Source organism: Stenella coeruleoalba (assembly GCF_951394435.1).
Source record: "Stenella coeruleoalba genome assembly, chromosome: 19".
In the NCBI taxonomy this organism is placed as follows: Eukaryota; Metazoa; Chordata; class Mammalia; order Artiodactyla; family Delphinidae; genus Stenella; species Stenella coeruleoalba.
In genome coordinates, this window is record NC_137165.1 from 54182497 (window position 1) to 54206541 (window position 24045).

General features: G+C 52.2%; 1 protein-coding gene across 20 annotated transcripts; it reads left to right on the forward strand.

The window, feature by feature from the left end:
• Positions 1-1487: 1487 nt before the first annotated feature.
• MIF4GD (MIF4G domain containing) lies at positions 1488-23814 on the forward strand (the record flags this gene model as incomplete). 20 transcript variants are annotated; one of them, XR_013825148.1, is made up of 9 exons in its annotated part: positions 1488-1548; positions 5662-5831; positions 6019-6174; positions 7861-8031; positions 12572-12755; positions 14093-14223; positions 21348-21479; positions 22365-22474; positions 22676-22701. XR_013825148.1 is itself a non-coding variant. In XM_079906150.1 (8 exons), the coding sequence occupies exons 2-7, from the start codon at positions 5700-5702 to the stop codon at positions 21462-21464; spliced, it is 891 nt and encodes a 296-aa protein (XP_079762276.1). In that variant the 5' UTR covers positions 1488-1548; positions 5662-5699. The 20 variants fall into 20 exon arrangements, 18 of the variants coding, with proteins under 18 accessions (XP_079762276.1, XP_079762275.1, XP_079762274.1 ...); XR_013825149.1 differs by lacking the exon at positions 22676-22701 and adding an exon at positions 17691-17821; XM_079906150.1 differs by lacking the exons at positions 22365-22474; positions 22676-22701 and adding an exon at positions 22923-23011.
• Positions 23815-24045: the final 231 nt, after the last annotated feature.

Genomic DNA, 24045 nt, shown 5'->3' on the forward strand with positions numbered 1-24045 from the left:
CAGGCCCACCTGTGAATGACTACAGGAAGGAAGAAATCAACACATCCCCTCTGGAGGCTGACTGGAACCAGGAATGTTTGACTGTAGTATAAAAGAAGCCTGAATTCTAACTGAGGCAAGATTGTTCTTTGGGACACGAGTCCACCATCTCCTCAGTCTGCTGGCTTTCCTAATAAAGTTGCTATTCTTTGCCCCAACAACTGTTCTCTCAATTTATTGGCCTGTCCTGTGGCAAGCAGGACCATGATGAGCTTGGACTCAGTAACAGTGTCACTTAGGTGCGGGTATGGAGAAAAACAAGACTGACCAGGAGTTGGTCAATTGTTGAAGTTGAGTAATGACTATATGGTGGTTCATCAGGCTATTCTCTCTACTTTTGTATAGTATGAAACGTTTTATTTATTTATTTACTTCTTTACTTATTTATGTGCCGCATCACATGGATCTTAGTTCCCCAACCAGGGACCAAACCCACGTCCCTTGAAGTAGACGTACGGAGTCTTAACCACTGGACTGCCAGAGAAGTCCCTGAAACGTTTTTAAAATGTTCAATAAAAATGTTTTTTTTTTTTGCGGTACGCGGGCCTCTCACTGTTGTGGCCTCTCCCGCTGCGGAGCACAGGCTCCGGACGCGCAGGCTCAGCGGCCATGGCTCATGGGCCCAGCCGCTCCGCGGCATGTGGGATCTTCGCGGACCGGGGCACGAATCCGCGTCCCCTGCATCGGCAGGTGGACTCTCAACCACTGCGCCACCAGGGAAGCCTAATAAAATGTTTTTAAATTGTGCGTCAAAATGATTGCAGTAATATGAAAAATGCAGTTTAAAAATCGGGAAGACTGTCCTGCAAAACGCTGATACTACTTGCGTGAGAGCGGTAGGATGAGTCATTTCCCCCTTCATTTCTACATTTTCTGTAATGTGTCTATATATTTTTATATTATCTTATAATGAGAGTTATGCATAATAAACCCTAGGGGGAAATAAAACCTCTGTATTTTTGCCGTCGTCGTTCTGGTCTTAAAAATTCATCTATTCTTTCCCCCACGCCCTCCAGGATTTTGCTAAACTTCCCGCCATCTTTTCCAAGTTTAGGTGATCCGGGTACTGGAACTATGAAAGTTTTGAGGAAAGAGGGTCACGTTCAGCGCGCCCTAAACTTCCGCCCGCCAGCAATCTGATCCAAGGCACACGCCACTCAGCGCGGCTACCTCCAACGGCGCAGCCTGGCTTCGGGACCCTCCTCCTTTCAACGCATGGGTAACATGTGCGCATACGCGCGCCGAGGGACTACATCTCCCAGGAGGCTCTGCGCCTCGTAAGGGGACGGCCTCAGTAGCGGAGGACTACATTACCCAGCAACCCCTTGCAATAGGCGTTGGTCGGGTGACTACTGTACAACCGTTGGTCTAGCGTCTGTCGGAAGCTGCGCGGTGATTGGCCCACAAGCCCGTCAGTTACTGCCAAGCGCAGTGAAGTTTTGCCGTTAGACTGCGTGAGGAGGGAGGGAGAGAAGAGTTCGGGGAATCGGGCCGCGCCTTTGGAGCCGGGTGAGTGACCTCTTTCTCCGCCCTCCTGGCACTCAGCTCGGGGAGCTGCACCCCCGCTGCCCGGGGGCGCCTACACGCGCAGGTACTTACGCGGGGGCGGGGACTGTACCCACACGTGTCGCGTCTGATCTGAGAAGCATCTTCAGGGACGCAGGAAGCAAAACCCTGGACACACCCGGGGCACCTATACATGCGGGTGCCCACCTTGTGGGCGTTTTCTCGGACTCGGGGAGAAAAAACACGCCCTGGAGCACACGTGGACACTTGTGTCCACACGCGGAGACATCTGCAGAGACCCTCAGCTGAGCACGTGGGCTCACGGGCACACAGGCTCACCGCGGGGCACCTGCATACCTGAACACCAGGGACTTACGCAGTAAAAACAGCGGTGGCACGGCAGACTCATACACACACACCCCAGACGCCCTGCCACTCACACCAGCGGCCCCCATCTTCTGGGTACTTTATTATATCATGCATATAATCATATTTCATGTTTATTTTGTCTCTTTAGATGGTTTTTTGGTACAAGAAGGAAATTTTGAACAAGCAGAAAAAGTAAGGCCACTACTGAATTATATTTAACAAGACCTTTCACGTGTATAAAGACTTTTACCTTTTTGACAGAGCTTATCACATATAGTAGTATCTCGTGTGATCCTCCCAGGAATCCAGCTAGGCAGGGCCGCCATCATTCTCATTTTCCAGAAGAAAAAGCTGCCCAAGGTACATGAGAGAGACAAGACAGGATTTTTTTTTTTGGCGGTACGCGGGCCTCTCACTGTTGTGGCCTCTCCCGTTGCGGGCCACAGGATCCGGACGCGCAGGCTCAGCGGCCATGGCTCACGGGCCCAGCCGCTCCGCGGCATGTGGGATCCTCCCGGACTGGGGCTCGAACCCGTGTCCCCTGCATCGGCAGGCGGACTCTTCAACCACTGTGCCACCTGGGAAGCCCGAGAGAGACAGAATTTTGACTCAGGCTTCTTGATCTGAGGTTTAAGGTTATGTCCAGCTATGCAGAGCTGCTTATTTGTAGAAGTGCCTCCTTCCCTCCCTGACAGTAGGGATCTGACACTGCTCAGTGTGACCTGAACAGTCTCTGGGCAACCTCCGGAGAGGCTTTGCCTCTCAGTCACCTGCCTCACGTTTAAACTGCTCCTCACAGGTGCCTGGGGAGTAGCAGCTTGAGTTAATGTCACAGAGAAGTTGATGGGAAAGTCGAGATCTCCTCCTTTGAGGGTCTGCGGAGAAGTTACTGGGGAACTACTGGGGAGAAGTCTGGGGAGAATGGGCAAATTCCTGGCAGGAGTCGGGAGATTTCATACCATTAGACTTTTTTCTCTCTCTCTTTTTTTTATGGCTATGCTGTGTGGTTTGCAGGATCTTAGTTCCCTGACCAGTGATCGAACCAAGGCCCCAGCAGTGAAAGTGCCGAGTCTAACCACTGGACCGCCAGGGAATTCCCCCATTAGACTTTCAATAAATGTTATTTTACAATACTTTGCTGATCGAACCCCATGGAAATGTCTTGTTAATTTTAAGGATGGATTGGAGTGCTATTTTGGTAGTTTCAGAAAAGTGAGGGCTTGGGGCTGAGGGATTGGTGCGGACAGAGTTCCAGGGAAGGTGAGAGGAGAAAACGAAACAATGGGGTGAAGGTGTCACTGTGTGGGCCCTGATTTCCCTGTTACTAAAGGTATTCAAGAACTAGGTTAATTCTGAGGTCTCTTCGAAAATCATTTTATGTTTACTTTTAATTGGGGTTTGGGGGGCCATAATGAATTCAAGCAACGTAGAATTGTGTAAAGAAAAAGGGAGGGAATTTCCTGGTGGTCTGGTGGTTAGGACGCGGTGCTTCCACTGCAGGGGGCCCGGGTTCTATCCCTGGTTGGGGAACTAAGATCCCACATGCCACGAGGCATGGAAAAAAAAATAAAGTAGGGGGGAGGAGATCTGCCTTCCCTCTTCCCTTGCCAACCCTACCCCCAAAGGTAACCTTACCAACCTGTTGATGTGTGTGTCCTTATAGACTTTCCTGCTATGCTTTATATGACTGTTGAGGGCGTATGTAGGTCTTGCTGTTTTTCTTTTGCAAAAGTGGGGTTACACTAGACATACAGTCTGAAACCTGCTTTTTTCACGTTTTAGTCAATTGTGGACGTCTTTTCCAGTGTGTGTTTAGCTCTGGCTCATTCTTTTTTTTTTTAATCTTTTTTTATTTTTAACTGTGTTGGGTCTTCGTTGCTGCACGCGGACTTTCTCTATTGTGGCAAGCGGGGGCTACTCTTCGTTACGGTGCGCAGGCTTCTCATTGCTGTGTCTTTTCTTGTTGTGGAGCACAGGCTCTAGGTGCGCAGGCTTCAGTAGTCGCAGCATGTGGGCTCAGTAGTTATGACACGTGGGCTCTAGGGCACACAGGCTTCAGTAGTTGTGGCTTGAGGACTCTAGAGCTCAGGCTCAGTAGTTGTGACGCATGGGCTCCGCATCATGTGAGATCTTCCCCGCCCAGGGGTCAAACCTGTGTCCCCTGCATTGGCAGGTGGATTCTTAACCACTGCGCCACCAGGGAAGTCGCTCTTTCTTTTAATGGCTGCATGGTGTCCTATTGCATGGAGGTGACTTCGTGTCTGTCCCTCTTATTTATAATCATTTGCATTATATCCAGTTTTATAAGTAGTGACGCAATGCATGACATCTTACACACACATTCTAGTATTTCTCTAGAACAGTGGTTCTCAATCAGGGGCAGTTTTGAACCCCAGGAGGCATTTGTCAATGTCTGGAGACATTTTTGATTGTCACAAGGGGAGCGTGGGGATACTGGCATCTGGCGGGTAGAGACCAGGGGTACTGCTAAACATCCTACAGTGCTCAGGACAGCCCCCAGCTACAAAGAATTCTTCATTCTAAAATGTCATTAGTGTTGAGGTCGGCTCTAGATAAAAATGGAAGTAGATTTTTGGGTTTTTTTGGCCATACTGCATGGCATGCGGGATCTTAGTTCCCCAACCAGGGATCGAACGTGCCCCCTGCAGTGGAAGCGTGGAGACTTAACCACTGCACCGCCAGGGAAGTCCCAGTTACTTGGTTTTTAATCATTTATTCAGTCATTGTTTTTAGAGACTTTGGGGCATGCCAGGCACCGTGCTGGTCTCTGGAGATACCACTGTAACAAGGCTGTCTCTACCTATATGGAGCCTACCACCTGTGGGCGGGGAGGACAGCACCTTAACAAGTGCTGTGAATGCTAGAAAGGACATGAGTACATCTTCTGGAGGGCATGCTCTTTAGCTGAGCCCTGGAAGGTGAGAGGAACCAGTCTAGGGAAGAGTGAGGCTGCATTTCAGACATGGGAACAGTAGGTCCAGGGATGGGCCGGTAGATAGGAACATAAACAGCATTTTCTAGGAACTGCTCAGAAGCACTGAGCCCACCCTGGCTGAAGAGACTGAACCGTGGTCCAGGGTGAGGTTGAAGAGTTGGACCTGTATCATTTTGCAGCGTAACTCCGCTCCACTGCTGTGGGCGGGCCTGCGGTGTGTGCAAAGAATGGCGAAGGGAGATGCTGAAGGGCTCAGGGCCCTTTGGATCATGGCGGCTTGTTAGAGAATCCCAGGCCCCGTTCCTGGAGTCCGTGTGTCTGAGGTTCCCCCTCTGCGCTCAGCTTGAGGCTCTGCCCTCACGCTAACGCAGCCTGGGATTTCGCCTCAGTCAGGAGCTGGCCATAAAACCAGGTGTCTTGGAAAGCCAGCTGATCTCTGGAAGTGAACTGTTTCCTACCAAGCCTGTTCATTCACTCCATCAGCAAATATTAATGAGCAGTTACTGTGGTGGGCTCTCTTCCGGGCACTGGAGTTACAGGGATGGATGAATGAGACCAACGCCCTGTTTTCATGGGCTCGAATTCTAATGGGGGAGAGAGACAAGAAACAAAAGTATGGAATCAATGTCTGGTATATAAATGCTCTAAAGAAGAATAAAAAAGGATAAGGAGAGAAAAGGGATGTGGGCGCTGCTCTGGGGGGCTAGTCCGGGAGGATGCTCTGAGGAGTGATGTGTGAGCCGGGGCCCTAAGACCTTGCTCTGGTATTTACTCCTGTCTCTTGCATTTAGCCTGAAGCTGATGGACATTGTATGGGCCACAGGCAGGGATGGTGGGCTATGACCCCAGAGCAGACGGCAGGAATGTCTCCAATCTCGAGGTGGCCGTGGCTGGGTCTGTGTCTGGACTTGTCACTCGGGTGCTGATCAGCCCCTTGGATGTCATCAAGATCCGTTTCCAGGTACCCTTTTCCCCTTTTTCTGTGTAACGGGCCAGAGGACAAGTTCACCCTTTTTTGCCAAAGCAGTTCCTAGAGCTTGCAGTTTTGTCAAGGAGAAGCACCTTGTTGCCTTTGTTACCTTCTCTGAAATTCCTCCTCGCCCCCCACCCCCCGCCATCATCCTGACCATTCTCATCTTGATTCCTAGCTTCAGATTGAGCGCCTTTCTCGCAGTGACCCCAACGCGAAATACCACGGGATCCTGCAGGCTGGGAGACAGATTTTGCAAGAGGAGGGCCCAACAGCATTCTGGAAAGGACACATCCCAGCCCAGCTTCTCTCCATAGGCTATGGAGCTGTCCAAGTAGGTGGCAGGGGAAGCGGCCAGGCCCCTGGGGTCACATTGCCCAATGGGGGAGCCCAGGGTGGTGAGGCGTGTACCTGGGCTGCCCGGGGTAGGGCAGCAGGAGGCGGTCACGCACTGCTCACTCATCTTGGCTGAGAAACTACCTGACAAATTGAAGACATAGTCAGACTGAGCTGTACTACAGGCATCCCCTTCCCCACGTCCCCCAACCCTGGAGACTTAGCACCCACTGAATATGAGGTGCTGCACCTAGGACACTGTCTTGACACCCAGCCCAGAGGGGCTTAGCAAATGGCAATACAAATGCTTTTCATTTTTCAAAATAGCATTATTCACGTCTGTGCATCCTTTGAACTTCCTAACAGCGCTGTGAGGAGGTGGAGCAGGTGTTGTGTGGGTCGCAGAGAGGTTGAGTGAGCTGCCTGAGGCCACAGAGCTTGTAGGTGGTGAGGCTAGGATTAGGATCCAGGCTTCCTGACTCTTGCTCATGAGTTTGTTCAGCTGAGCGCCAGTTTACCCCATGGCATCTAGTCTGTAGCCGTACAGTAGTGGTGATGGAAATAGCCAACCCCGCACAGTGCTCATAGGGGGCCAGGCCCCGGGTGAAGCACTTCACATCTGACACCTTACAACAGTCCTCTGGTAGGTTCTGTTGTCATCCTTATTTTACAGATGAGAAGACTGAGGCAGAGAGAGCTTAAGTAATGAGTCCAACCAACGTCACTAGCTAGAAAGTGGCAGAGCAGTCCCTGCCTGCTTTACGTATGACATCACAGTGATTGCTCAGGTCACACGCACCTGCCGCGCCATCCCTGCGCCCAGCACACACGTGCTGCATCCTGATGGGTAAATGCAGCAACATGTGCTCTCAGGACCCCGAGCCATCTTGAGTTGGCTGGAGAAGGATCTGAGCCCAAGGAGGGCTTATACCACAGAATATGGAATATGTGGAATTCTCCCAACAGAATTTCAGCTCCAGGGCAGAATGTTTCTCAAACAGGGCCGCTGCCAGCTGCATTAAAGGGGTCCCCAGCCTAGAGTCAGATAATGGCCATCTTTTCCCAGTTCTCAGAAAACTAAGTGATGAGTAGAATTTTCTTTTTTATTCTTTTTTTTTTTTTTTTTTGGCCTCGCCATGCAGCTTGTGGGATCGTGGTTCCCCCACCAGGGATTGAACCCGGGGCCACGACAGTGAGAACACCAAGTCCTAACCACTGGACTACCAGGGAATTCCCTTTTTTTACCAGGGAATTCCCGCTGCGCCACCAGGGAAGCCTTTTTTTTTTTTTAAATATTTATTTATTTATTTGGTGCGTCGGGGTCTTAGTTGCAGCATGCAGGATCTTTTTTTTTTAGTTGCAGCATGTGGGATCTAGTTCCCTGACTAGGGGTTGAACCTGGGCTCCCTGCACTGGGAGTGCGGAATCTTAGCCACTGGATCACCAGGGAGGTCCCCCAAGTAGAATTTTCTGATATAAAAATTTTCTCATATATTTTCTTAACCCTTGGGTATTTGGCTCTGCTCAGAGTATGAAAGGGCATCTGAGCTTTGCACAGTTACACGTTTATTGTATTCTGACCCTACTCAAGAAGAGTATCTCCTGGTCCCTAGGATAAGGCCCCGCCTGGGTCACGGGTGCATTCGGGGGGTGTTTTCCATGACACTGTCACACACTCTTGCAGTTTTTGTCGTTTGAAGTGCTCACCGAGCTGGTGCACAGGGCCAGCGTGCGCGACGCCCGAGACTTCTCCGTGCATTTTGTGTGCGGCGGCCTGTCTGCCTGTGTGGCCACCCTCGCCGTACATCCTGTGGACGTGCTACGCACCCGCTTTGCAGCGCAGGGTGAGCCCAGGGTGAGTGGCCAGGCCAGAGAAGGGGCGCCCAAGATACGAAGGGCGTCCCAGGGTGGGGGCTGTTTTCCTTAGAGGGAACAAAGCCGGGGGGACCTGGGGTTTTCAGGCCATCCTTCAGCCTGTTCCTGAAACCCGTGATGGTGCTTGGCACCAGGCAAGGTGCTCACAACCTCACGGGGGACACAGAACCTGCAGGGGAAACAGAGCAAATACCAAATCGGGACGGGGAAGGCATCTGGGAAAGTGAGACTTGAGATTCGATCGCTGTATTATTGGGAGGGAGGTTTTGGTTTCCAGAAAGAATGGATTGGAGGAAATGGGATCATTGAGTCAGACTCAAGGAAGAACTGACTGAGCGAAAGCAAGGGATTAAACCCTCAAATAGATGCCCCATCCCCCCTCCGCCCACCGTAATCTCTGTTTCTTGGACATACATAAGAATAGCCTAGGATACTGTTGATGGGGAGTGACGTTTTGCTTAAGAATTTGATCTGGGACCAGCTAAGAATAACTGTGGTTTCAGCTGTGCCAGTTTTTTGTGTTGCCTGGGGTGGAGATCCTGGGTTGGGGGACCTCTTTTGTTTAGGAGACATTCTGATAAATTTTTTGGTTCAGAAATGCAAAGTGCCCCAGGAACATTCTAGAAGAAAACGACTGGGGCATGAGAGCTGGGTCACTCTGTGTGACACTGCAGTGGAAAATAGAGGTTTGGGGTGACTGCCCTGGTGGAGAAATGAGATGAGGGGTCCCAGGAACGGAGTAGAGAAATGGAGGGGAAGGATGTTTATAGAGGGGACAGACCTCAGCAACATGGTGGCTGCTGGGATGAAGAGAATGGCTGGTGACAGTCCTTCAGGTTCCCTGTTCTGCGTGTGCTATGATCCTCTTCTGTTACCTTCCAACCTTTAGTACAAGTCTATGAGAAGCAAAAAGGGAAAACATCATTAAGAAAAGAATAGCATACTTCTTCTTAGGCTTAGCCAATTGAGATGTTGGATTCTAGATTCTGGAATGGCTGGAAAATTGTGTGTGAAAGTGAGGGGAAAAGATTTATTTAAAAATTGCAAAACTCTCCACCTTCTTTAGACTAGTAGCATCCATAGTGTAAATCCTCACATTTCTTAAAAAATCAATAATCTGGACTTCCCTGGTGGCGCAGCGGTTAAGAATCCACCTGCCAATGCAGGGGACACGGGTTCGAGCGCTGGTCCGGGAAGATCCCACATGCCATGGAGCAACTGAGCTCGTGCGCCGCAACTACTGAGCCTGCTCTCTAGAGCCCGCGAGCCACAACTACTGAGCCCGTGCACCACAACTACTGAAGCCCGCTCGCCTACAGCCCGTGCTCCGCAACAAGAGGAGCCCGCAATGAGAAGCCCGCGCACCGCAGTGAAGAGTAGCCCCCACTCGCCGCAACTAGAGAAAGCCCGCGCACAGCAACGAAGACCAAACACAGCCATAAATAAATAAATAAATAAATAAATAAATAACCTATAAAGTGTATAAAGGTTAAAAAGACAGATAGTTCTTCAGGAACTATAATGAAAAAACACTAGCCGCCCCCCTGATTCTATTCCCCAGAGGCAACCACTTTTAATATTTGTGTGCTTCCGTAATTTACTTCCTAATTCAAAGTAACATGCTCTTTCTCTTTCTTCCTTTCCTTCTCAGTTTTAAATTATAGACATTAACTACTGACTACTACTATGGAAGATGAGGATTTAACTCTTTTACCATCACCCTTGGGTGTGCTTGTGCTTCCTCACCTGAGTGCAGTACAACTGATTAATAGATTTTTGGCTAAATCAGTACTCAGTGTTTATGCTGTTATGATTATGTAAATGTTTCTGCTGAGCCTCAAAATATATTATGATTATGTTTTCTTTTGTATTTTTGTCTTTCCTGAAGTTGGCAATTGCTTTGTATTTTATTTGTTTCGCTTTCTACATGCTTATCACAAATTCACTTTCAAACAATCTCCCGATAGGGTGAGCCTGTGGTCATCAGTCCCATGTTTTTATGGAGCCCCTCCTAGAGCCCCCCACCCTTGAACCCTTCACCCTATGGCTTCGATCTAGACTGTTTGCTCCAGGACTATGGCCAGCTATTCTCTTAGGAATTCTCACGTAGGAGCCCATGTCTCCTCTTTCTTGATTAGTCCCTCATTTTGTGGAGCACATCCTGAGGTATAGCTTCCTTACAGAAGCCTGATAGAAAATGCCTTTATTTTCCCCTTGCACTTAACTGATGATCTGGGTGTAGAATTCTAGGTAGCTCTCAGTATTGCTGAAGAGGCATCCGGAACCATCCTGATGACTAACCCTTTAGATGAAGGCATCCACTTCGCCCTCTTGGGAACTTTCAGGATTTTTTTTTTTTTTTTAAAGTTTTCTGTGGCCCCACCATGCGGCACGTGGGATCTTGGTTCTCCAACCAGGGCTCGAACCCACACCCCCTGCAGTGGAAGCGTGGAGTCTTAACCACTGGACCACCAGGGAAGTCCCTCAGGATCTTTTCTTGATCCCTGGCATTCTAGAAATTTACCAGTGGAGTGCCCCAGGGCGGGTCTCTTTCATTCATTGTGATGGGCACTTCCTGGGCCCTTTAGTCTGGACACATGTTCTTCATGCCTGGAAAATGGTCATGAATTATTTATTCACAATTGCCTGCCCTCTTTTTTTCTTTTTCTTTCTGGAATTCATGTCAGTTGGACACTAGACATCCTGGATTGATCCTCTGATTGACTTATCTTTTATTTACCATTCTGGGAGGTTTCCTTACTTTTATCATTTGGGCCCTCTATTGAGTTTAAATAATGTCTGCCAACATATGTTGGTTCCTAAGAACTGTCTTTGGTTGGTTTGTTTTAGTCAGGTTTATTAAAGCATAACTTGCCCAGTAAAATCCACTCTTTTTAGCAGTTCTGTGACTTTTGACAAATGCGTACAGTCACGTAACCACAATCAAGATAGAAAACAGAAGTTCCGTCACCCCCTGATTTCCTCCTGTCCTTTGTAGTTTGTCCCTCCCCACCTCCAGCCTTCAGTAACCACTGGTCTGTTTTCTGTCTGAAGTTCTGCCTTTTCCAGAATGTTACATAAATGGAATTATGCCCTGTGTAGTCGTTTGAGTTGGCTCCCTTCACTTGGTAGATGCATTGGAGATGTGTCTGTGGGGTGCCTGTGAGTAGCTGGCTCCTTTTTTTTTTTTTTTTGCGGTATACGGGCCTCTCACTGTTGCGGCCTCTCCCGCTGCGGAGCACAGGCTCCGGACACGCAGGCTCAGCGGCCATGGCTCACGGGCCCAGCCGCTCCGCGGCATGTGGGATCTTCCCGGACCAGGGCACGAACCCGTGTCCCCTGCATCGGCAGGCAGACTCTCAACTGCTGCGCCACCAGGGAAGCCCTGACCCTCTGCTTTTATCATGAAGGTGATGCCTTCTCTGGGGTCTCAGGATACTAGTTAAAATTTTGTGGGTGGTTTCTTTTTGCTGTAGTTTTCTTCTGCTGTATCTATACGGTCTCTTCCTTTCAAGTGACTTCTCCTGCCCCTCATCAATCATTTTGGCCTCTGTTTCGGGGGAGGCTTTCCTCAAATGTCTGGTGACGCTTGGTGTTAAGAGAGCACACAGAAAGCAGAGTGGCACTCTGGCACGTGGGCAGCTTGTTGCCCGATGGCCTTCCTCTGAGGCCTGGCCCTTTCATGCAAGTCCCCAGGGCGAAAGCCTTCGATGTGGCTGCCAGCATCTGGGAGCCAAGTGTGTACTGTCCCTGCTCAGTACAGACTTCCCCTCGGTCACCCTCTTGTCAGTGCAGTGCTTCCCGCACCCACAGCCAGGCAGATTCAGCCCCTCTGGTCCACTGCAAAGAATATATGCCAAATAGAAGTGTACTAAAAAATCAGTGGCTCTTCGTGCATAAAGATCACCTGTTGATGGTTTCAGAAAGGTTAAGTATATGCATATGACAAAAAAATCCAGATAGCATAAAATGGTCATAGTGAATCTCCCTCTTTCCCCATCCCTCCCCTGTCCCCCTGTTTCCCGCTGTGGCGGCAATAATGTTACTGTTCCTCCTTTCTTGTGTATCCTTGTGGGGCATAGTCTCTGCATACAGTTTGTTTCCTCCACAGACACTATGCCTGCTCTTCATGTCCTGCTGGGTTCACTTAACTGTATATTTGGGGGAGTCTTCCCTATCGATCATCTAGATTGCATCTTCCTGTTGTAATTGCTACACTATGTTCTTTTGAACAGGTGTGCCATAATTTATATAACCGATCCCCCAAGGGTGGACTTCACACCTTTTGCTGTTCCGCATACTTTTGTGCACTCCTTGGCATATCTCAGTCGTGTAAATAGCTAGAAGGGGAGCTGCCAGACAGTCCCACCCTTGGAATTTTTGTCCAGCATTTTCTTTGTTCTCCTGGCAGGAGAAGTAATGCTCCTAGTAGCTGGTTTCTGGACAAGGGGAAATACAGCTGGTGGGCTGGGTTCTCAGGCTGAAACGATGTCACTCATCATTGCATGTGTGGTGTCCAGGTCTATAAAACCCTGCGAAACGCCGTGGTGACCATGTACAGGACCGAAGGCCCCTTGGTCTTCTACAAAGGCTTGAACCCCACCTTGATCGCCATCTTCCCCTACGCTGGGTTCCAGTTCTCCTTCTACAGCTCCTTGAAGCACGCGTATGAGTGGGCCATGCCAGCCGAAGGAAAGAAAAACGGTGAGACCGGCCTCATGGGAAAGGGAATCTGGGTCCCACTCCGCCCCACTCCCAAGCCATAGCATCTCTTTCTGAATCAGGTAGGAAATAAAGTTTTCCTGCAGAAGCTAAGACACCACAGATCTCTGAACCCACAGCTCTGTAATACAGCCAACAAAACAAATCCGTTCACTCACAGATGACTTTATTTCTTTCGTCTCTTGCCACTGTTATTTCCAACTACTGGTCATGGTTTTCATTTTTGTCAAAGGTCCAACTTGCAAACAGCCTGGTTTTGCTTATGTGTTTGGTTTGGTTTTCGTTTGGGGACTCTGGGGAGGGGGATGGGCATCCTGTTCCCTCCCAAGCCTTGAACTGAGTCGCAGGGCAGAGCCTGCAGGCCATTACTGCCTCCAGCTGGGGTGATTACTGTTAAAGGCGCACACCCCTTCTGCCACCAGCCTGTCCAATCAGCAGTCCATTGTCGTTCCTTTTTTAAAAATTTTTATTTATTTAGTTTTGGCTGTGTTGGGTCTTCGTTGCTGCGTGCAGGCTTTCTCTAGTTGCAGAGAGCGAGGGCTACTCTTTGTTGCGGTGCGCGGGCGTCTCACTGCGGTGGCTTCTCTTGTTGCAGAGCACGGGCTCTAGGTGTGCGGGCTTCAGTAGTTGTGGTTCGCGGGCTCTAGAGCGCAGGCTCAGTAGTTGTGGCGCACGGGCTTAGGTGCTCCGTGGCATGTGGGATCTTCCCAGACACGGGCTTGAAACTGTGTCCCCTGCATTGGCAGGCAGATTCTTTTTTTTTAACTTTTTGGCTGCGTTGGTTCTTTTTTAAAAATATTTATTTATTTATTTATGGCTGTGTTGTGTCTTCGTTGTTGCGTGCGGGCTTTCTCTAGTTGAGGCGAGCGGGGGCTACCCTTCCTTGCGGTGCGCAGGCTTCTCATTGCAGTGGCTTCTCTTTGTTGTAGAGCACGGGCTCTAGGCACATGGGCTTCAGTAGTTGTGGCACGTGGGCTCAGTAGTTGTAGCTCGTGGGCTCTAGAGCACAGGCTCAGTAGTTGTGGCTCATGGGCTTAGTTGCTCTGCGGCACGTGGGATCCTCCCGGACCAGGGCCCGAACCCATGTCCCCTGAATTGGCAGGCAGATTCTTAACCACTGCGCCACCAGGGAAGCCCTGTCTGTTGTCATTCTTCCTGAGGTTGTGTCTGGTTCTCTCGCTCCTGGATTAAATTCTTCCAAGATCGAGGATGCTTGTAGGTTTGGGTTTTCTGGTCGAGGATTAGACTGTATAACCTTGAAGTTTACCCTAGATTGCATTTCTCTCATGTTTCCCCTCCATCCCACTTCTCTGGTTCAGGAAACTTCAAAAACCTGCTTTGTGGCAGTGGAGCTGGAGTCATCAGCAAGACCCTCACGTATCCCCTGGACCTCTTCAAGAAGCGGCTTCAGGTTGGAGGGTTTGAGCAGGCCCGAGCCTCCTTTGGCCAGGTGAGATGTCCCTCTGCAGAGAGCTCTGATTCCAGCCCCTCACTGGGCACGTGAAGGAACTGGGTCAGCTCCTGTCCATTGGGCAGCTTTCGCCCCCATAGCCCTCTCAGCCCCTGCATGTCCCCGGTGTTGATGAAAAATTAATCAGTTGATCTAAGAAAGAATTGGAAAATTTTATTCCAGCCAAATTTGAGGATTATAACCCGGGAAGAGCATCTCAGAAAGCTCTGAGAACTATTCCACCTGCTAGAAGTTAAGACACAGTTTATATAAGTTTTTTGAGACAAAGGGCTGTGCATCAAATGACGTTTTTGGGGGGTTTTTTTGGCTGTGTTGGGTCTTCCTCTAGTTGCAGTGAGTGGGGGCTACCCTTTGTCGTGGTGCGCAGGCTTCTCATTGCAGTGGCTTCTCTTGTTGTGGAGCACAGGCTCTAGGCATGCTTCACACATGTGGAGCATGCGCTCTAGGCTTCAGTAGTTGTGGCAGGCAGGATCATTAGTTGTGGCTCACGGGCTCTAGAGCTCAGGCTCAGTAGTTGTGGCACATGGACTTAGCTGCTCTGCGGCATGTGGGATCTTTCCAGACCAGGGCTTGAACCCATGTCCCCTGCATTAGCAGGTGGATTCTTAACACTGTGCCACCAGGGAAGCCCCAAATGACATATTATTACTTTTTTTAAGATAAATTTATTTATTTATTTATTTATTTATTTTTTGCTGCATTGGGTCTTCGTTGCTGCACACGGGCTTTCTCTAGTTGGGGCAGGCGGGGGCTACTTTTCGTTGCGGTGCGCGGGCTTCTCATTGTGGTGGCTTCTCTTGTTGCGGAGCATGGGCTCTAGGTGCACAGGCTTCAGTAGTTGTGGCACGTGGGCTCGGTAGTTGCGGCTTGCGGGCTCTAGAGCCTAGGCTCAGTAATTGTGGTGCACGGGCTTAGTTGCTCCGCGGCATGTGGGATCTTCCCGGACCAGGGCTCGAACCCGTGTCCCCTGCATTGGCAGGCGGACTCTTAACCACTGCCACCAAGGAAGCCCCAAATGACGTATTATTGACAGTTCACAGAATCCAATTCTAAGCAACATCGTGGTGGGTCATGTGACCCCTTACAAGATCAAGGAGGAATGTTATCTTTTTAAGGCGTTGTCTTGTTGATGCTGGGAGAATGTTGCTCTCTATGGTTGAGCAGGTATTCCTGGGAGAGGGTTTGGTCAATGCACAATGCACAGTGTGGAGAGAGAGGAGGCCAAAGGGCAGAGAAGAATTTTTATGTTTAAATTTTTCTTGTCTTGCCATAAAATATGAATTTTATTTCACACTGGGGACCCCTGAGCACAAGCGAAGCCACAAGCAAAGCCCTGTGTGTACTGGACACTGTTTAAAGACCCAGGAGAAGGCACACTCATAGTGCCTGCTCTTAAAAAGCATTCAGAGGAATTACCTGGTGGTCCAGTGGTTAGGGCACGGTGCTTTCACTGCCAGGGCCCAGGTTTGATCTGTACCGCAACAAAGAGTCGTCCCCGCTCGCCACAACGAGAGAAAACCCGAGCACAGCAACAAAGACCCAATGCAACCAAAAATAAATAAATAAATTTATTAAAGTAAGTAAATAAATAAATCCATCACCACCCACACAGAGATAATCACACAGAACCTTTAGCTGTAGTCTTTCTTTTTTTAAAGATTCTTTTTTTTAAACGTTTTTATTTTTATTTCATTTTTGGCCACGCGGCATGTGGGATCTTAATTCCCCGACCAGGGATCGAACCCGCGCCCCCTGCAGTAGAAGCGCAGTCTTAACCACTGGACCACCAGGGAAGTCCCTGTAGTCTTTCTTTCTTCCTTCCTTCCTTCCTTTCTTTCTTTTATTGAAGTATACTTGATTTATAATATTATGTTAGTTTCAGGTGTACAACATAGTGATTCAATATTTTTATAGATTTTATTCCATTTAAAGTTATTATAAAATAATGGCTATATTTCCCTGTGCTGTACAATATATGCTTGTTGCTTATTTATTTTTTGCATACTAGTTCGTACCTCTTAATTCCCTACCCTTATCTTGCCCCTGCCCCCTTCCCTATCCCCACTGGTAACCATTAGTTTGTTGTCTATGTCTGTGAGTCTGTTTCTGTTTTGTTATATTCATTCATTTGTTTTTTTGTTTTGTTTTGTTATTTATTTATTTATTTATATTTGTCTGCATTGGGTCTTTGTTGCTGCACGCCAGTTTTCTCCAGTTGCAGTGAGCAGGGGCTACTCTTCATTGTGGTGTGTGGGCTTCTCACTGCGGTGGCTTCTCTTGTGGAGCACGGGCTCTAGGCACACAGGCTTCAGTAGTTGTGGCACATGGGCTCAGTAGTTGTGGCTCGCGGGCTCTAGAGCGCAGGCTCAGTAGTGGTGGCGCACGGGTTTAGTTGCTCCGCGGCATGTGGGATCTTCCCGGACCAGGGCTCGAACCCATGTCCCCTGCATTGGCAGGCGGATTCTTAACCACTGCACCACCAGGGAAGCCCCATTCATTTGTTTTATTTTTAAGATTCCGCATAAAAGTGATAACATACACTGTTTGTCTTTCTCTGACTTATTTCATTAAGCATAACGCCACCTAGGTCCATCCACGTTGTAGTTTTATTCCTTTACATAAATAAACATATGTTTAACAAAAATGGGGTTACACACAAGGTTTTATAACCTCCTTCTTCCTTTTACCAACTTGTATTGAAAAGATGGTTTGAATTTGGATAGGGAGAGTTGGTGAGAGCTCAAGACAGAGAAGGGAGGCCCTGCTCCTCACAGAGCTTTAGCGTGAGCAGGTATGGCTGGAGGTGTGCGGGCACTGAGGCTGGACCAGTGGGGAAAGGCAGATCAGGGAGGGAAGTTGAGGCCAAATGGTGAAACGCCCCGAACACCACGCCGTGGGGCTTGGACTTGATTCTTTGTAATATCATTGTCATCATCATCATCGGGAGTTACTGGAGCTCTGGGAGGGGAGCGAGGCTTGAGTAGAGCCGTGCCCTGGGGACACGGGTCTAGCAGCAGTTTGTGGTCAACTGGAGGTGGCCAGGCTGGCGCCGCTGGTCAGGCTCAGAGCTAACGAGGGGCCGGTTCAGATCTACTGCCCAAGGGGGACCAGGAGGGATGGGCGCACAGTCAGAGGCACCCCTGGGAAGAGGGTCCAGAGCTCTCTCTGGGTCCTTAAGAGCCACTGTCAGTGGAGCCTCCAGGGCAGGAAGGAGCTCTGTCCAGTGCTGATTTCCGGGCACTTCATCTGTTAAGTCTGAATTAGCCCAGTTGGAAGAGAAAGAATGAGGTTAACTTATTCTGTCTTTTTTGCATTCATTCCTTTGTCCAGCAAGTATTTATTGGGTGCTGGAACGTGCCAGGCTCTGTGTTGACAAAAGAACAGAGCTCACACCCATGTTGCCATCACCTCCTCTCTCCTCAACTGGAGAACCTTCCTCTCCCCAGGTGCGAAGCTACAAGGGCCTCCTGGATTGCGCCAGGCAGGTGCTGCGAGAGGAGGGTGCACAGGGCTGCTTCAAAGGCTTGGCCCCCAGCCTGCTGAAGGCTGCCCTCTCCACCGGCTTTGTGTTCTTCTGGTACGAGCTCTTCTGTAACCTCTTCCACCACGTGAAGAAGGCAGACAGCTAGCCTCGAGGGCAGGAAGGGTGGCCTGAGTCCTTCCCTGGAGGGGCCCTCGTGAAGAACGCTTGGTCTACCATCCCGTGTTGCACTGAGAGGTGTTGCCCGGCCCCTCCCTCCAGGCCAGCTGTCCTGGGCATGAAGAGCCGTCGGCAGCAGCCTGGATTCCACCAGAAGGGCAAAGGGTGTTCTCCACGGGAGAGCACGGGGCGAACGCAGGACTTGGTCTGCGGGGACCTAGCCCCGCCAGTCAGAAGGGGCTGGACGTTTCTCCTCTGTGTGGCGCACACTCAGGACAACAGCTGCCCTCCGGCACGCCTTCGCTCCGGCTGCCCAAAGAACTCTCCTGCGTCTGGGTGGGCCGCAGCTTGAGTGTGAGGCTGGGGTCAGTCCTTTACAGGGGTCTGGTCCCCACACCTGGGTTCTTACTCCCACCAATTATTTAATAGACATTAAAACTAAAAACACATTCCTTATCTGACTCCTCCATCTTCCCTTCCAAATCACATCCCTTCTCCCCAAGTATGAGGGAAGGGATCCCTGCCTTCCCTAAACTCTACTTTTCTCAGCAGTTGCATTCCTCAGGCAGCTTTGCTTCTAGCTCTGGGGGAAGAATCCCAGCTGAATCAGTCACTTTATAAACTCCACCCTGCTCAGATCTTCATGTCTATAAAGGCACCACTCGGGCTGTTCTCTCCCTGGACAGGCTGGTCGCAGCCCGTGGGCCTCTAGGGAAAGCAGACCCCAGCAGCCCCACAGGCAGTGGGGGGATGTGCTGACGGGGAGGGGGCGCCGGTAAAGGCAGCAGCCCTTTTCCCGTCTACTGGGGTCACTCCTCTTTCCCTGTGGGCTGGGCTAGCCCTCCTGGGTGGGTGGGAGCTTACAGCTGGGCCAGTGAGCACCTGCTGCCCGCTCAGGGCGCTCCTGCTGGGTCTGGCGTGGTGCCGTGTGCGTCCTCTGTGGTCCCGGGAAGAGGGGGTTGTGCAGGCAGCCTGCTGCATGCACAGTTGGTGCTCCGGGAGTTGTCAGGGCACAGGACCCCACGACAGACACCCATCGAGGCCCGGTTAGGGGTATGAGAGGAGGAAAATCCACAGAACACACCCACCACTTTCCACCCCAGGGGAGCCTGGCCTGAGAGGTTGGCTGTGCAGGGGGAGCCCCGTGCAGGACTTAGAGCCTGACCTCGCCTCAGCCCCGGCTCCAGCCTTTGAGCAGGTCTTGGGTGGGTGTCATGGCTCTCGGTCCCCATGGATCCTGGGCCCTTTCTCACCATTACTGTTTCGTCCCTGGTCTGGGGCTTTGTGATGTGTCTGGTCCCCATAATCCTGAAGCCTCCCTGCTCTTGGGCGCTGATTAAGAAGGTTCACCTGTGGCTGGAGGGCTCCCACACCCACAGGCTTTTTGGCAGGCAAGGCTTGCAGCTGCCTGGATGTATTTTTTGTGAAATTCCACCGAAGTAAACTTTGTTCTCTTCAGCTCTCCCACTCACTGGTTTCTTTTGCTGCAGCTGGGATTGTCTTCCTCGTTCATTTTCTGGTGACCGCTTTGGCAGCTCTTAGAACAGGAGGAGCGAGCTTTGGATACAGGAGACCGCCGTCAGCACTTCCTTCTCGTCTAAGTGATGGGACGAGACGGTTCTTTTCCAACCTCTTCTGTATGCTCTCCTGCAACCCAGGGCTGACCTCAGAGGTGGCCCTGTCTGGGCTGCTGGGCCCGCGCCTCACCCCCTTGTCCCTCCAGGGACAAGACACTTCCCTGGAGTGTCTTGTCCCGACCAAGACGGACTGGGCCAGGGGCTTGCTCAACCTCAGGGTCGCTCCCAACACCTTGGGCGCCGCAAGTTGGCAACTGGGATCCTTTCTCTTGGGCTGGCCCATTGATTTTCAACTTATTTTACCAATATCGTTTGTACTTGGAGTAGGAGAGCGGCTTAGTGGGACTTGATCCTCAAAGCCCTTACGACCTCCCTGCCTTCTCGGCTTTGGGGGGAGGGGGTGGGAGTGGGGAGCACACGGCCACCACCTGTTAGGTCCTGCCCCTCCAGCCCTCTTCTCTGCCCTCCCACCTTTCTCCCTCCCGCTGCCCGGCTGCGGACCACGCCCTCCGCAGGCCCCTCCCACGCCGCGCGGCCGGGCCAGTCCCCTGACCCCGTTTTAACCTGAGCTCTAGCGTGGGGCGGGGAGAGGGATAGTGTTAGCGCTCAAGACCCAGGGCTTAATGCGGGCTGAGGAGCAGGTCCACCCCAGTACCGAGGAGCCGGTGTGGTCCCGGATAGCCCGTGGGAGAGCCGGGTGAGGAGCGGACAGGGGCGGTGGAAGCAGTGTCGCGGGCGTTCTGCGCGGCCCCGTGCCAGGAACCTTCGGGCAGGCCTGGCCGGGCCGCGAGGGCAGCGACGTCGGGGCTCCGGCAGGAGGCGCTGGCGAGGCGGCCCCAGGCCCCGCCCCGTCGCCCCGCCGCCCCGGGTCCCGCCGCGCCACCGCGCTAGGAAATGACCTAAGCGGCGGCGAGGCGCCAGCAGCGCCGCGGAGGCGCGGCGCGCACGGCATGCCCCTCGAGCGGCCTTCGGGCACGCGGGCGTGGCGCCGGCGCGGCAGGTGGGTCCCGGCGCTCCCGCCAACTCTCCAGCCCACGGGAAGGGCGTTCGGGAAGCTGCCCAGGTCTGGAGACCCCTAAGGTCCTCTCCTTTGGCCATGGGGGAGGCACCGAGTGCGGAGAGGGGACTCCAAAGGGGACCACCTCTGGGGGACACGTCACCTCGCTCCCCTCCTTAAGGAAGGATCCAGAATGGAGCTCAGGACTCTCAGGGAGTCCTGAGCGGGCAGGGCCGAGTTTCTGCCACTCGAGAGGCCAGTTTAATTAGTCTGTCCCGGGGAGAAGCTGGCCAGGACGAGGGGAGTCAGGGCAGCAGAGACGCTTCTGCACCCAGCCCTCTGGCCGGCCCCACCCCGAGGGCAGGAGGAGTGGGATTTCTGGGCCGAGGACTCTGACTAAAGGGAGGGAGAGGGTTGCAGAGAGGGGCTTGGACCCCTGCTGGGACAGAGCTGTCCGAAGCGTGGAGACCCTAGCCCTCTCATTCGCCAGGAGCCATGCTGGACCAGCAGCTTCCAGGTCGGCTTATATATAGGCAGGGGAAGTGTTTAATATCCACATATCCACCCTCACCCCACCCCTTGGTGTCAGCTGAGAAAAACCCTGCCTGCTGCTGGGACTGGAGGGTAGACGCATTCACCCTTCATCTCTTTACTCTTGTGTAATCCCAGAAGCTACAGGGGTTCTTTAATTGAGCAGCAGGTGCCTGGCTGGTGCCCAGTCTCCACCAGAAGCCAAGCTTGGCGGGCACCCAGCCAACCACTGAATGCCATGGACTGCCCAGGAGCACCTGTCTCAAGCACTGGCCAGTCCTGCCACGGGCCGGGAGAGCTAGGAGCCCTGGCCCCGTGCGCCACACCTGAGGCCTCTCCTGCTGCCTCTCCTCTCCAGGTGCTGTCATTAGTCCCAACCTCGGAAAGAGCTGCTGCAGCTGGATGGTCATGGGGGAGCCCAGGAGAGAGGAGTATAAAATGCAGTCTTTTGATGCAGCGACACAGCAGCTGCTGAAGACAGCCCTCAAAGGTGAGCATGCGGAGCCCCCTGAGCCTGGGCCCAGAGCCACAGAGGAGGGGCCAAGGGGCCAGGCCTGGAGTACCGAGCCTTCGCCCGGCGTTGCCCAGCCCTCTCCCTTCACTTTCTCAGAATAGGAGTCAGCAACGTAATTCTGGAACTGGAAGACAAGCTACATTTAGGCCAGTATTTGGCAGTATGAATCAGAGTCACCCCCTCGGATTGTAAAGCCTTTTTTTAAAGTTTAGGTGCCCATGAGAGGAGAGTGAGGCCCAGAGAACACAATTCCTGCCCCTTAAGTCCTTACGCTGGACCTGGTTTGTGCGTTGCTGCAGCCAGCTCTCTTGAATGTGCAGAGCTGCCTGACGTGGGACAGAGGATGGAGTGTTCTGCTCGGCAGGGGAGCTACAGTAATTGTCCTGGACCAGTGCCTTCTTGCAGCACTTTCAGGACAGAAGTTTGACTCAGCTAACGATTAGCAGTGCCCATCACGTGCCAAGCTGAGTCTGTGGGGAGGCCCTGCCTGGCCGGCTCTTGTCAGGGGTTCATGTGTGTGTATTATAAGAACACTTTTCTTCCGTGAAATGGCTGTCAAAGGCATTGGCATTCCGTGTTCCAGCCTCAGCCTAGGGCTAGGAAAAGACGTGTCCTAAAAAAACGAGCATTCTTTGATTCTCTAACAGCCACACAACCCTCCCTGTTTCTTCTGATTGGGCCATCAGGAGGCTCACGGCTGCAGCTGCTCCTGTGTGTAGTTTCCTCTCTGTTTCCTGGTCTCTTTAAATGGAAGCGTATAATGGGACTGCTCTTCTGTGAATATCTTGACTCCTTTGGAAGCAGGTGGAGGCAAACGTGATAATTAAGCAGCTCTAGACTCCCCACCTGTCTTTACCCTAGATCCAGGTGCCGTGGACTTGGAGAAAGTGGCCAATGTGATTGTGGACCATTCTCTGCAGGACTGTGTATTCAGCAAGGAAGCAGGACGCATGTGCTACGCCATCATTCAGGTTGGGTGGGGCTGGTAGAGAAGGGGACGCTTTGAGGAAGGTGCTTCAGGAGTGGGCAGAGGCCTGGCCAGCAGGGCAGAGATGCAAAGGGCTGGCCTCAGAGGCGAGAGAGGAGGACAGCAGGGTCCTCGGCCTTGGAAGCTTGGGTGGAGTTGCGACGGCCCAGTGACTGCCCTTCACCACCCTTTCCCTGGCTCACAGGCAGAGAGCAAGCAAGCAGGCCAGAGTGTCTTCCGCCGCGGACTCCTCAACCGGCTGCAGCAGGAGTACCAGGCTCGGGAGCAGCTTCGAGCCCGCTCCCTGCAGGGCTGGGTCTGCTACGTCACCTTTATCTGCAACATCTTTGACTACCTGAGGGTGAGGCCCTGCCAGCCACATCCTGTGCGGCACAGACGGCCTGTCTCCTGTGCCACTAAGCCGGGCTCTGGCCCACGCTCTCCCCCCGTAGGTGAACAACATGCCCATGATGGCCCTGGTGAACCCCGTCTACGACTGCCTCTTCCGGCTGGCCCAGCCCGACAGTCTGAGCAAGGAGGAGGAGGTGGGTGGCCCTAGCACAGAAGGCTGTGGAGGTGGGCTGCCTCTGGCTTAACGCAGAATGCCTGCCCACTGTTCGTGGAGACTTCCGAGGGCATCACTTGCTGGGGAGGAGCCTGGTGGGGGCATTTAAGGCCTGTCACAGTTACAGGGCAAGCTGCTAGGCCTGGAGTCTATCCAGAACAGAGTGCAGCCCAAACCTCCCGGCTCAGAGGTTTTGAGTAGGAAAGCCAACCTATGGTAGGACTGGTGAGAGCGTCAGCCAGCTGTGGATACAGATGACCCCAAAACCACTCCAGGGTTGGGGGTAGGGGGTAGGAAAGGGGGGTTCAGAAGCAGTTTGGAAACAGGGCCTGAGTCCAGCTTGGCCCAGGTGAGAGACCTTAAGCAAGTCTCTGAACTTGCTTCTTTTCATGTAAGACGTGGACAGCGCCCACTGGGTGGGGTGAGGATGAAGAGGGCAAACACGTGTACAGGGCCAAGCCCGGTGCCTGGTGCACCGCGAGCGCTCAGTAAATAGCTGCTCTGTGTGATGGAGGGCCCTGCCCGGGGTCACCTCCTGCTGCCCCCTGCAGGTGGACTGCCTGGTGCTGCAGCTGCACCGGGTCGGAGAGCAGCTGGAGAAGATGAATGGGCAGCGCATGGATGAGCTCTTTGTCCTGATCCGGGATGGCTTCCTGCTCCCAACCGGCCTCAGCTCCCTGGCCCAGCTGCTGCTGCTGGAGATCATCGAGTTCCGGGCAGCTGGCTGGAAGACGACCCCGGCCGCGCACAAGTATTACTATAGCGAGGTCTCTGACTAGGCCTCCAAATCAGGCCTCCTCCTCAGCAGCACCGGCCTTTCTTCTACCCACCGCCCAACCTGGCAGTGGAGTCTTCGCCTCTCCCAGACTTTTTCCCTTCCAGACTTTCAAAAGCGTCCGAGATGTTTCCCACTTAGGCGGTGGTCCCGCCCTGAGCACCTTCACTCCGATTCCAGGATTGGGGAAGACACCAAGCACACCTGCCCCACGGTCCCATCAGCGTTTCTCTCC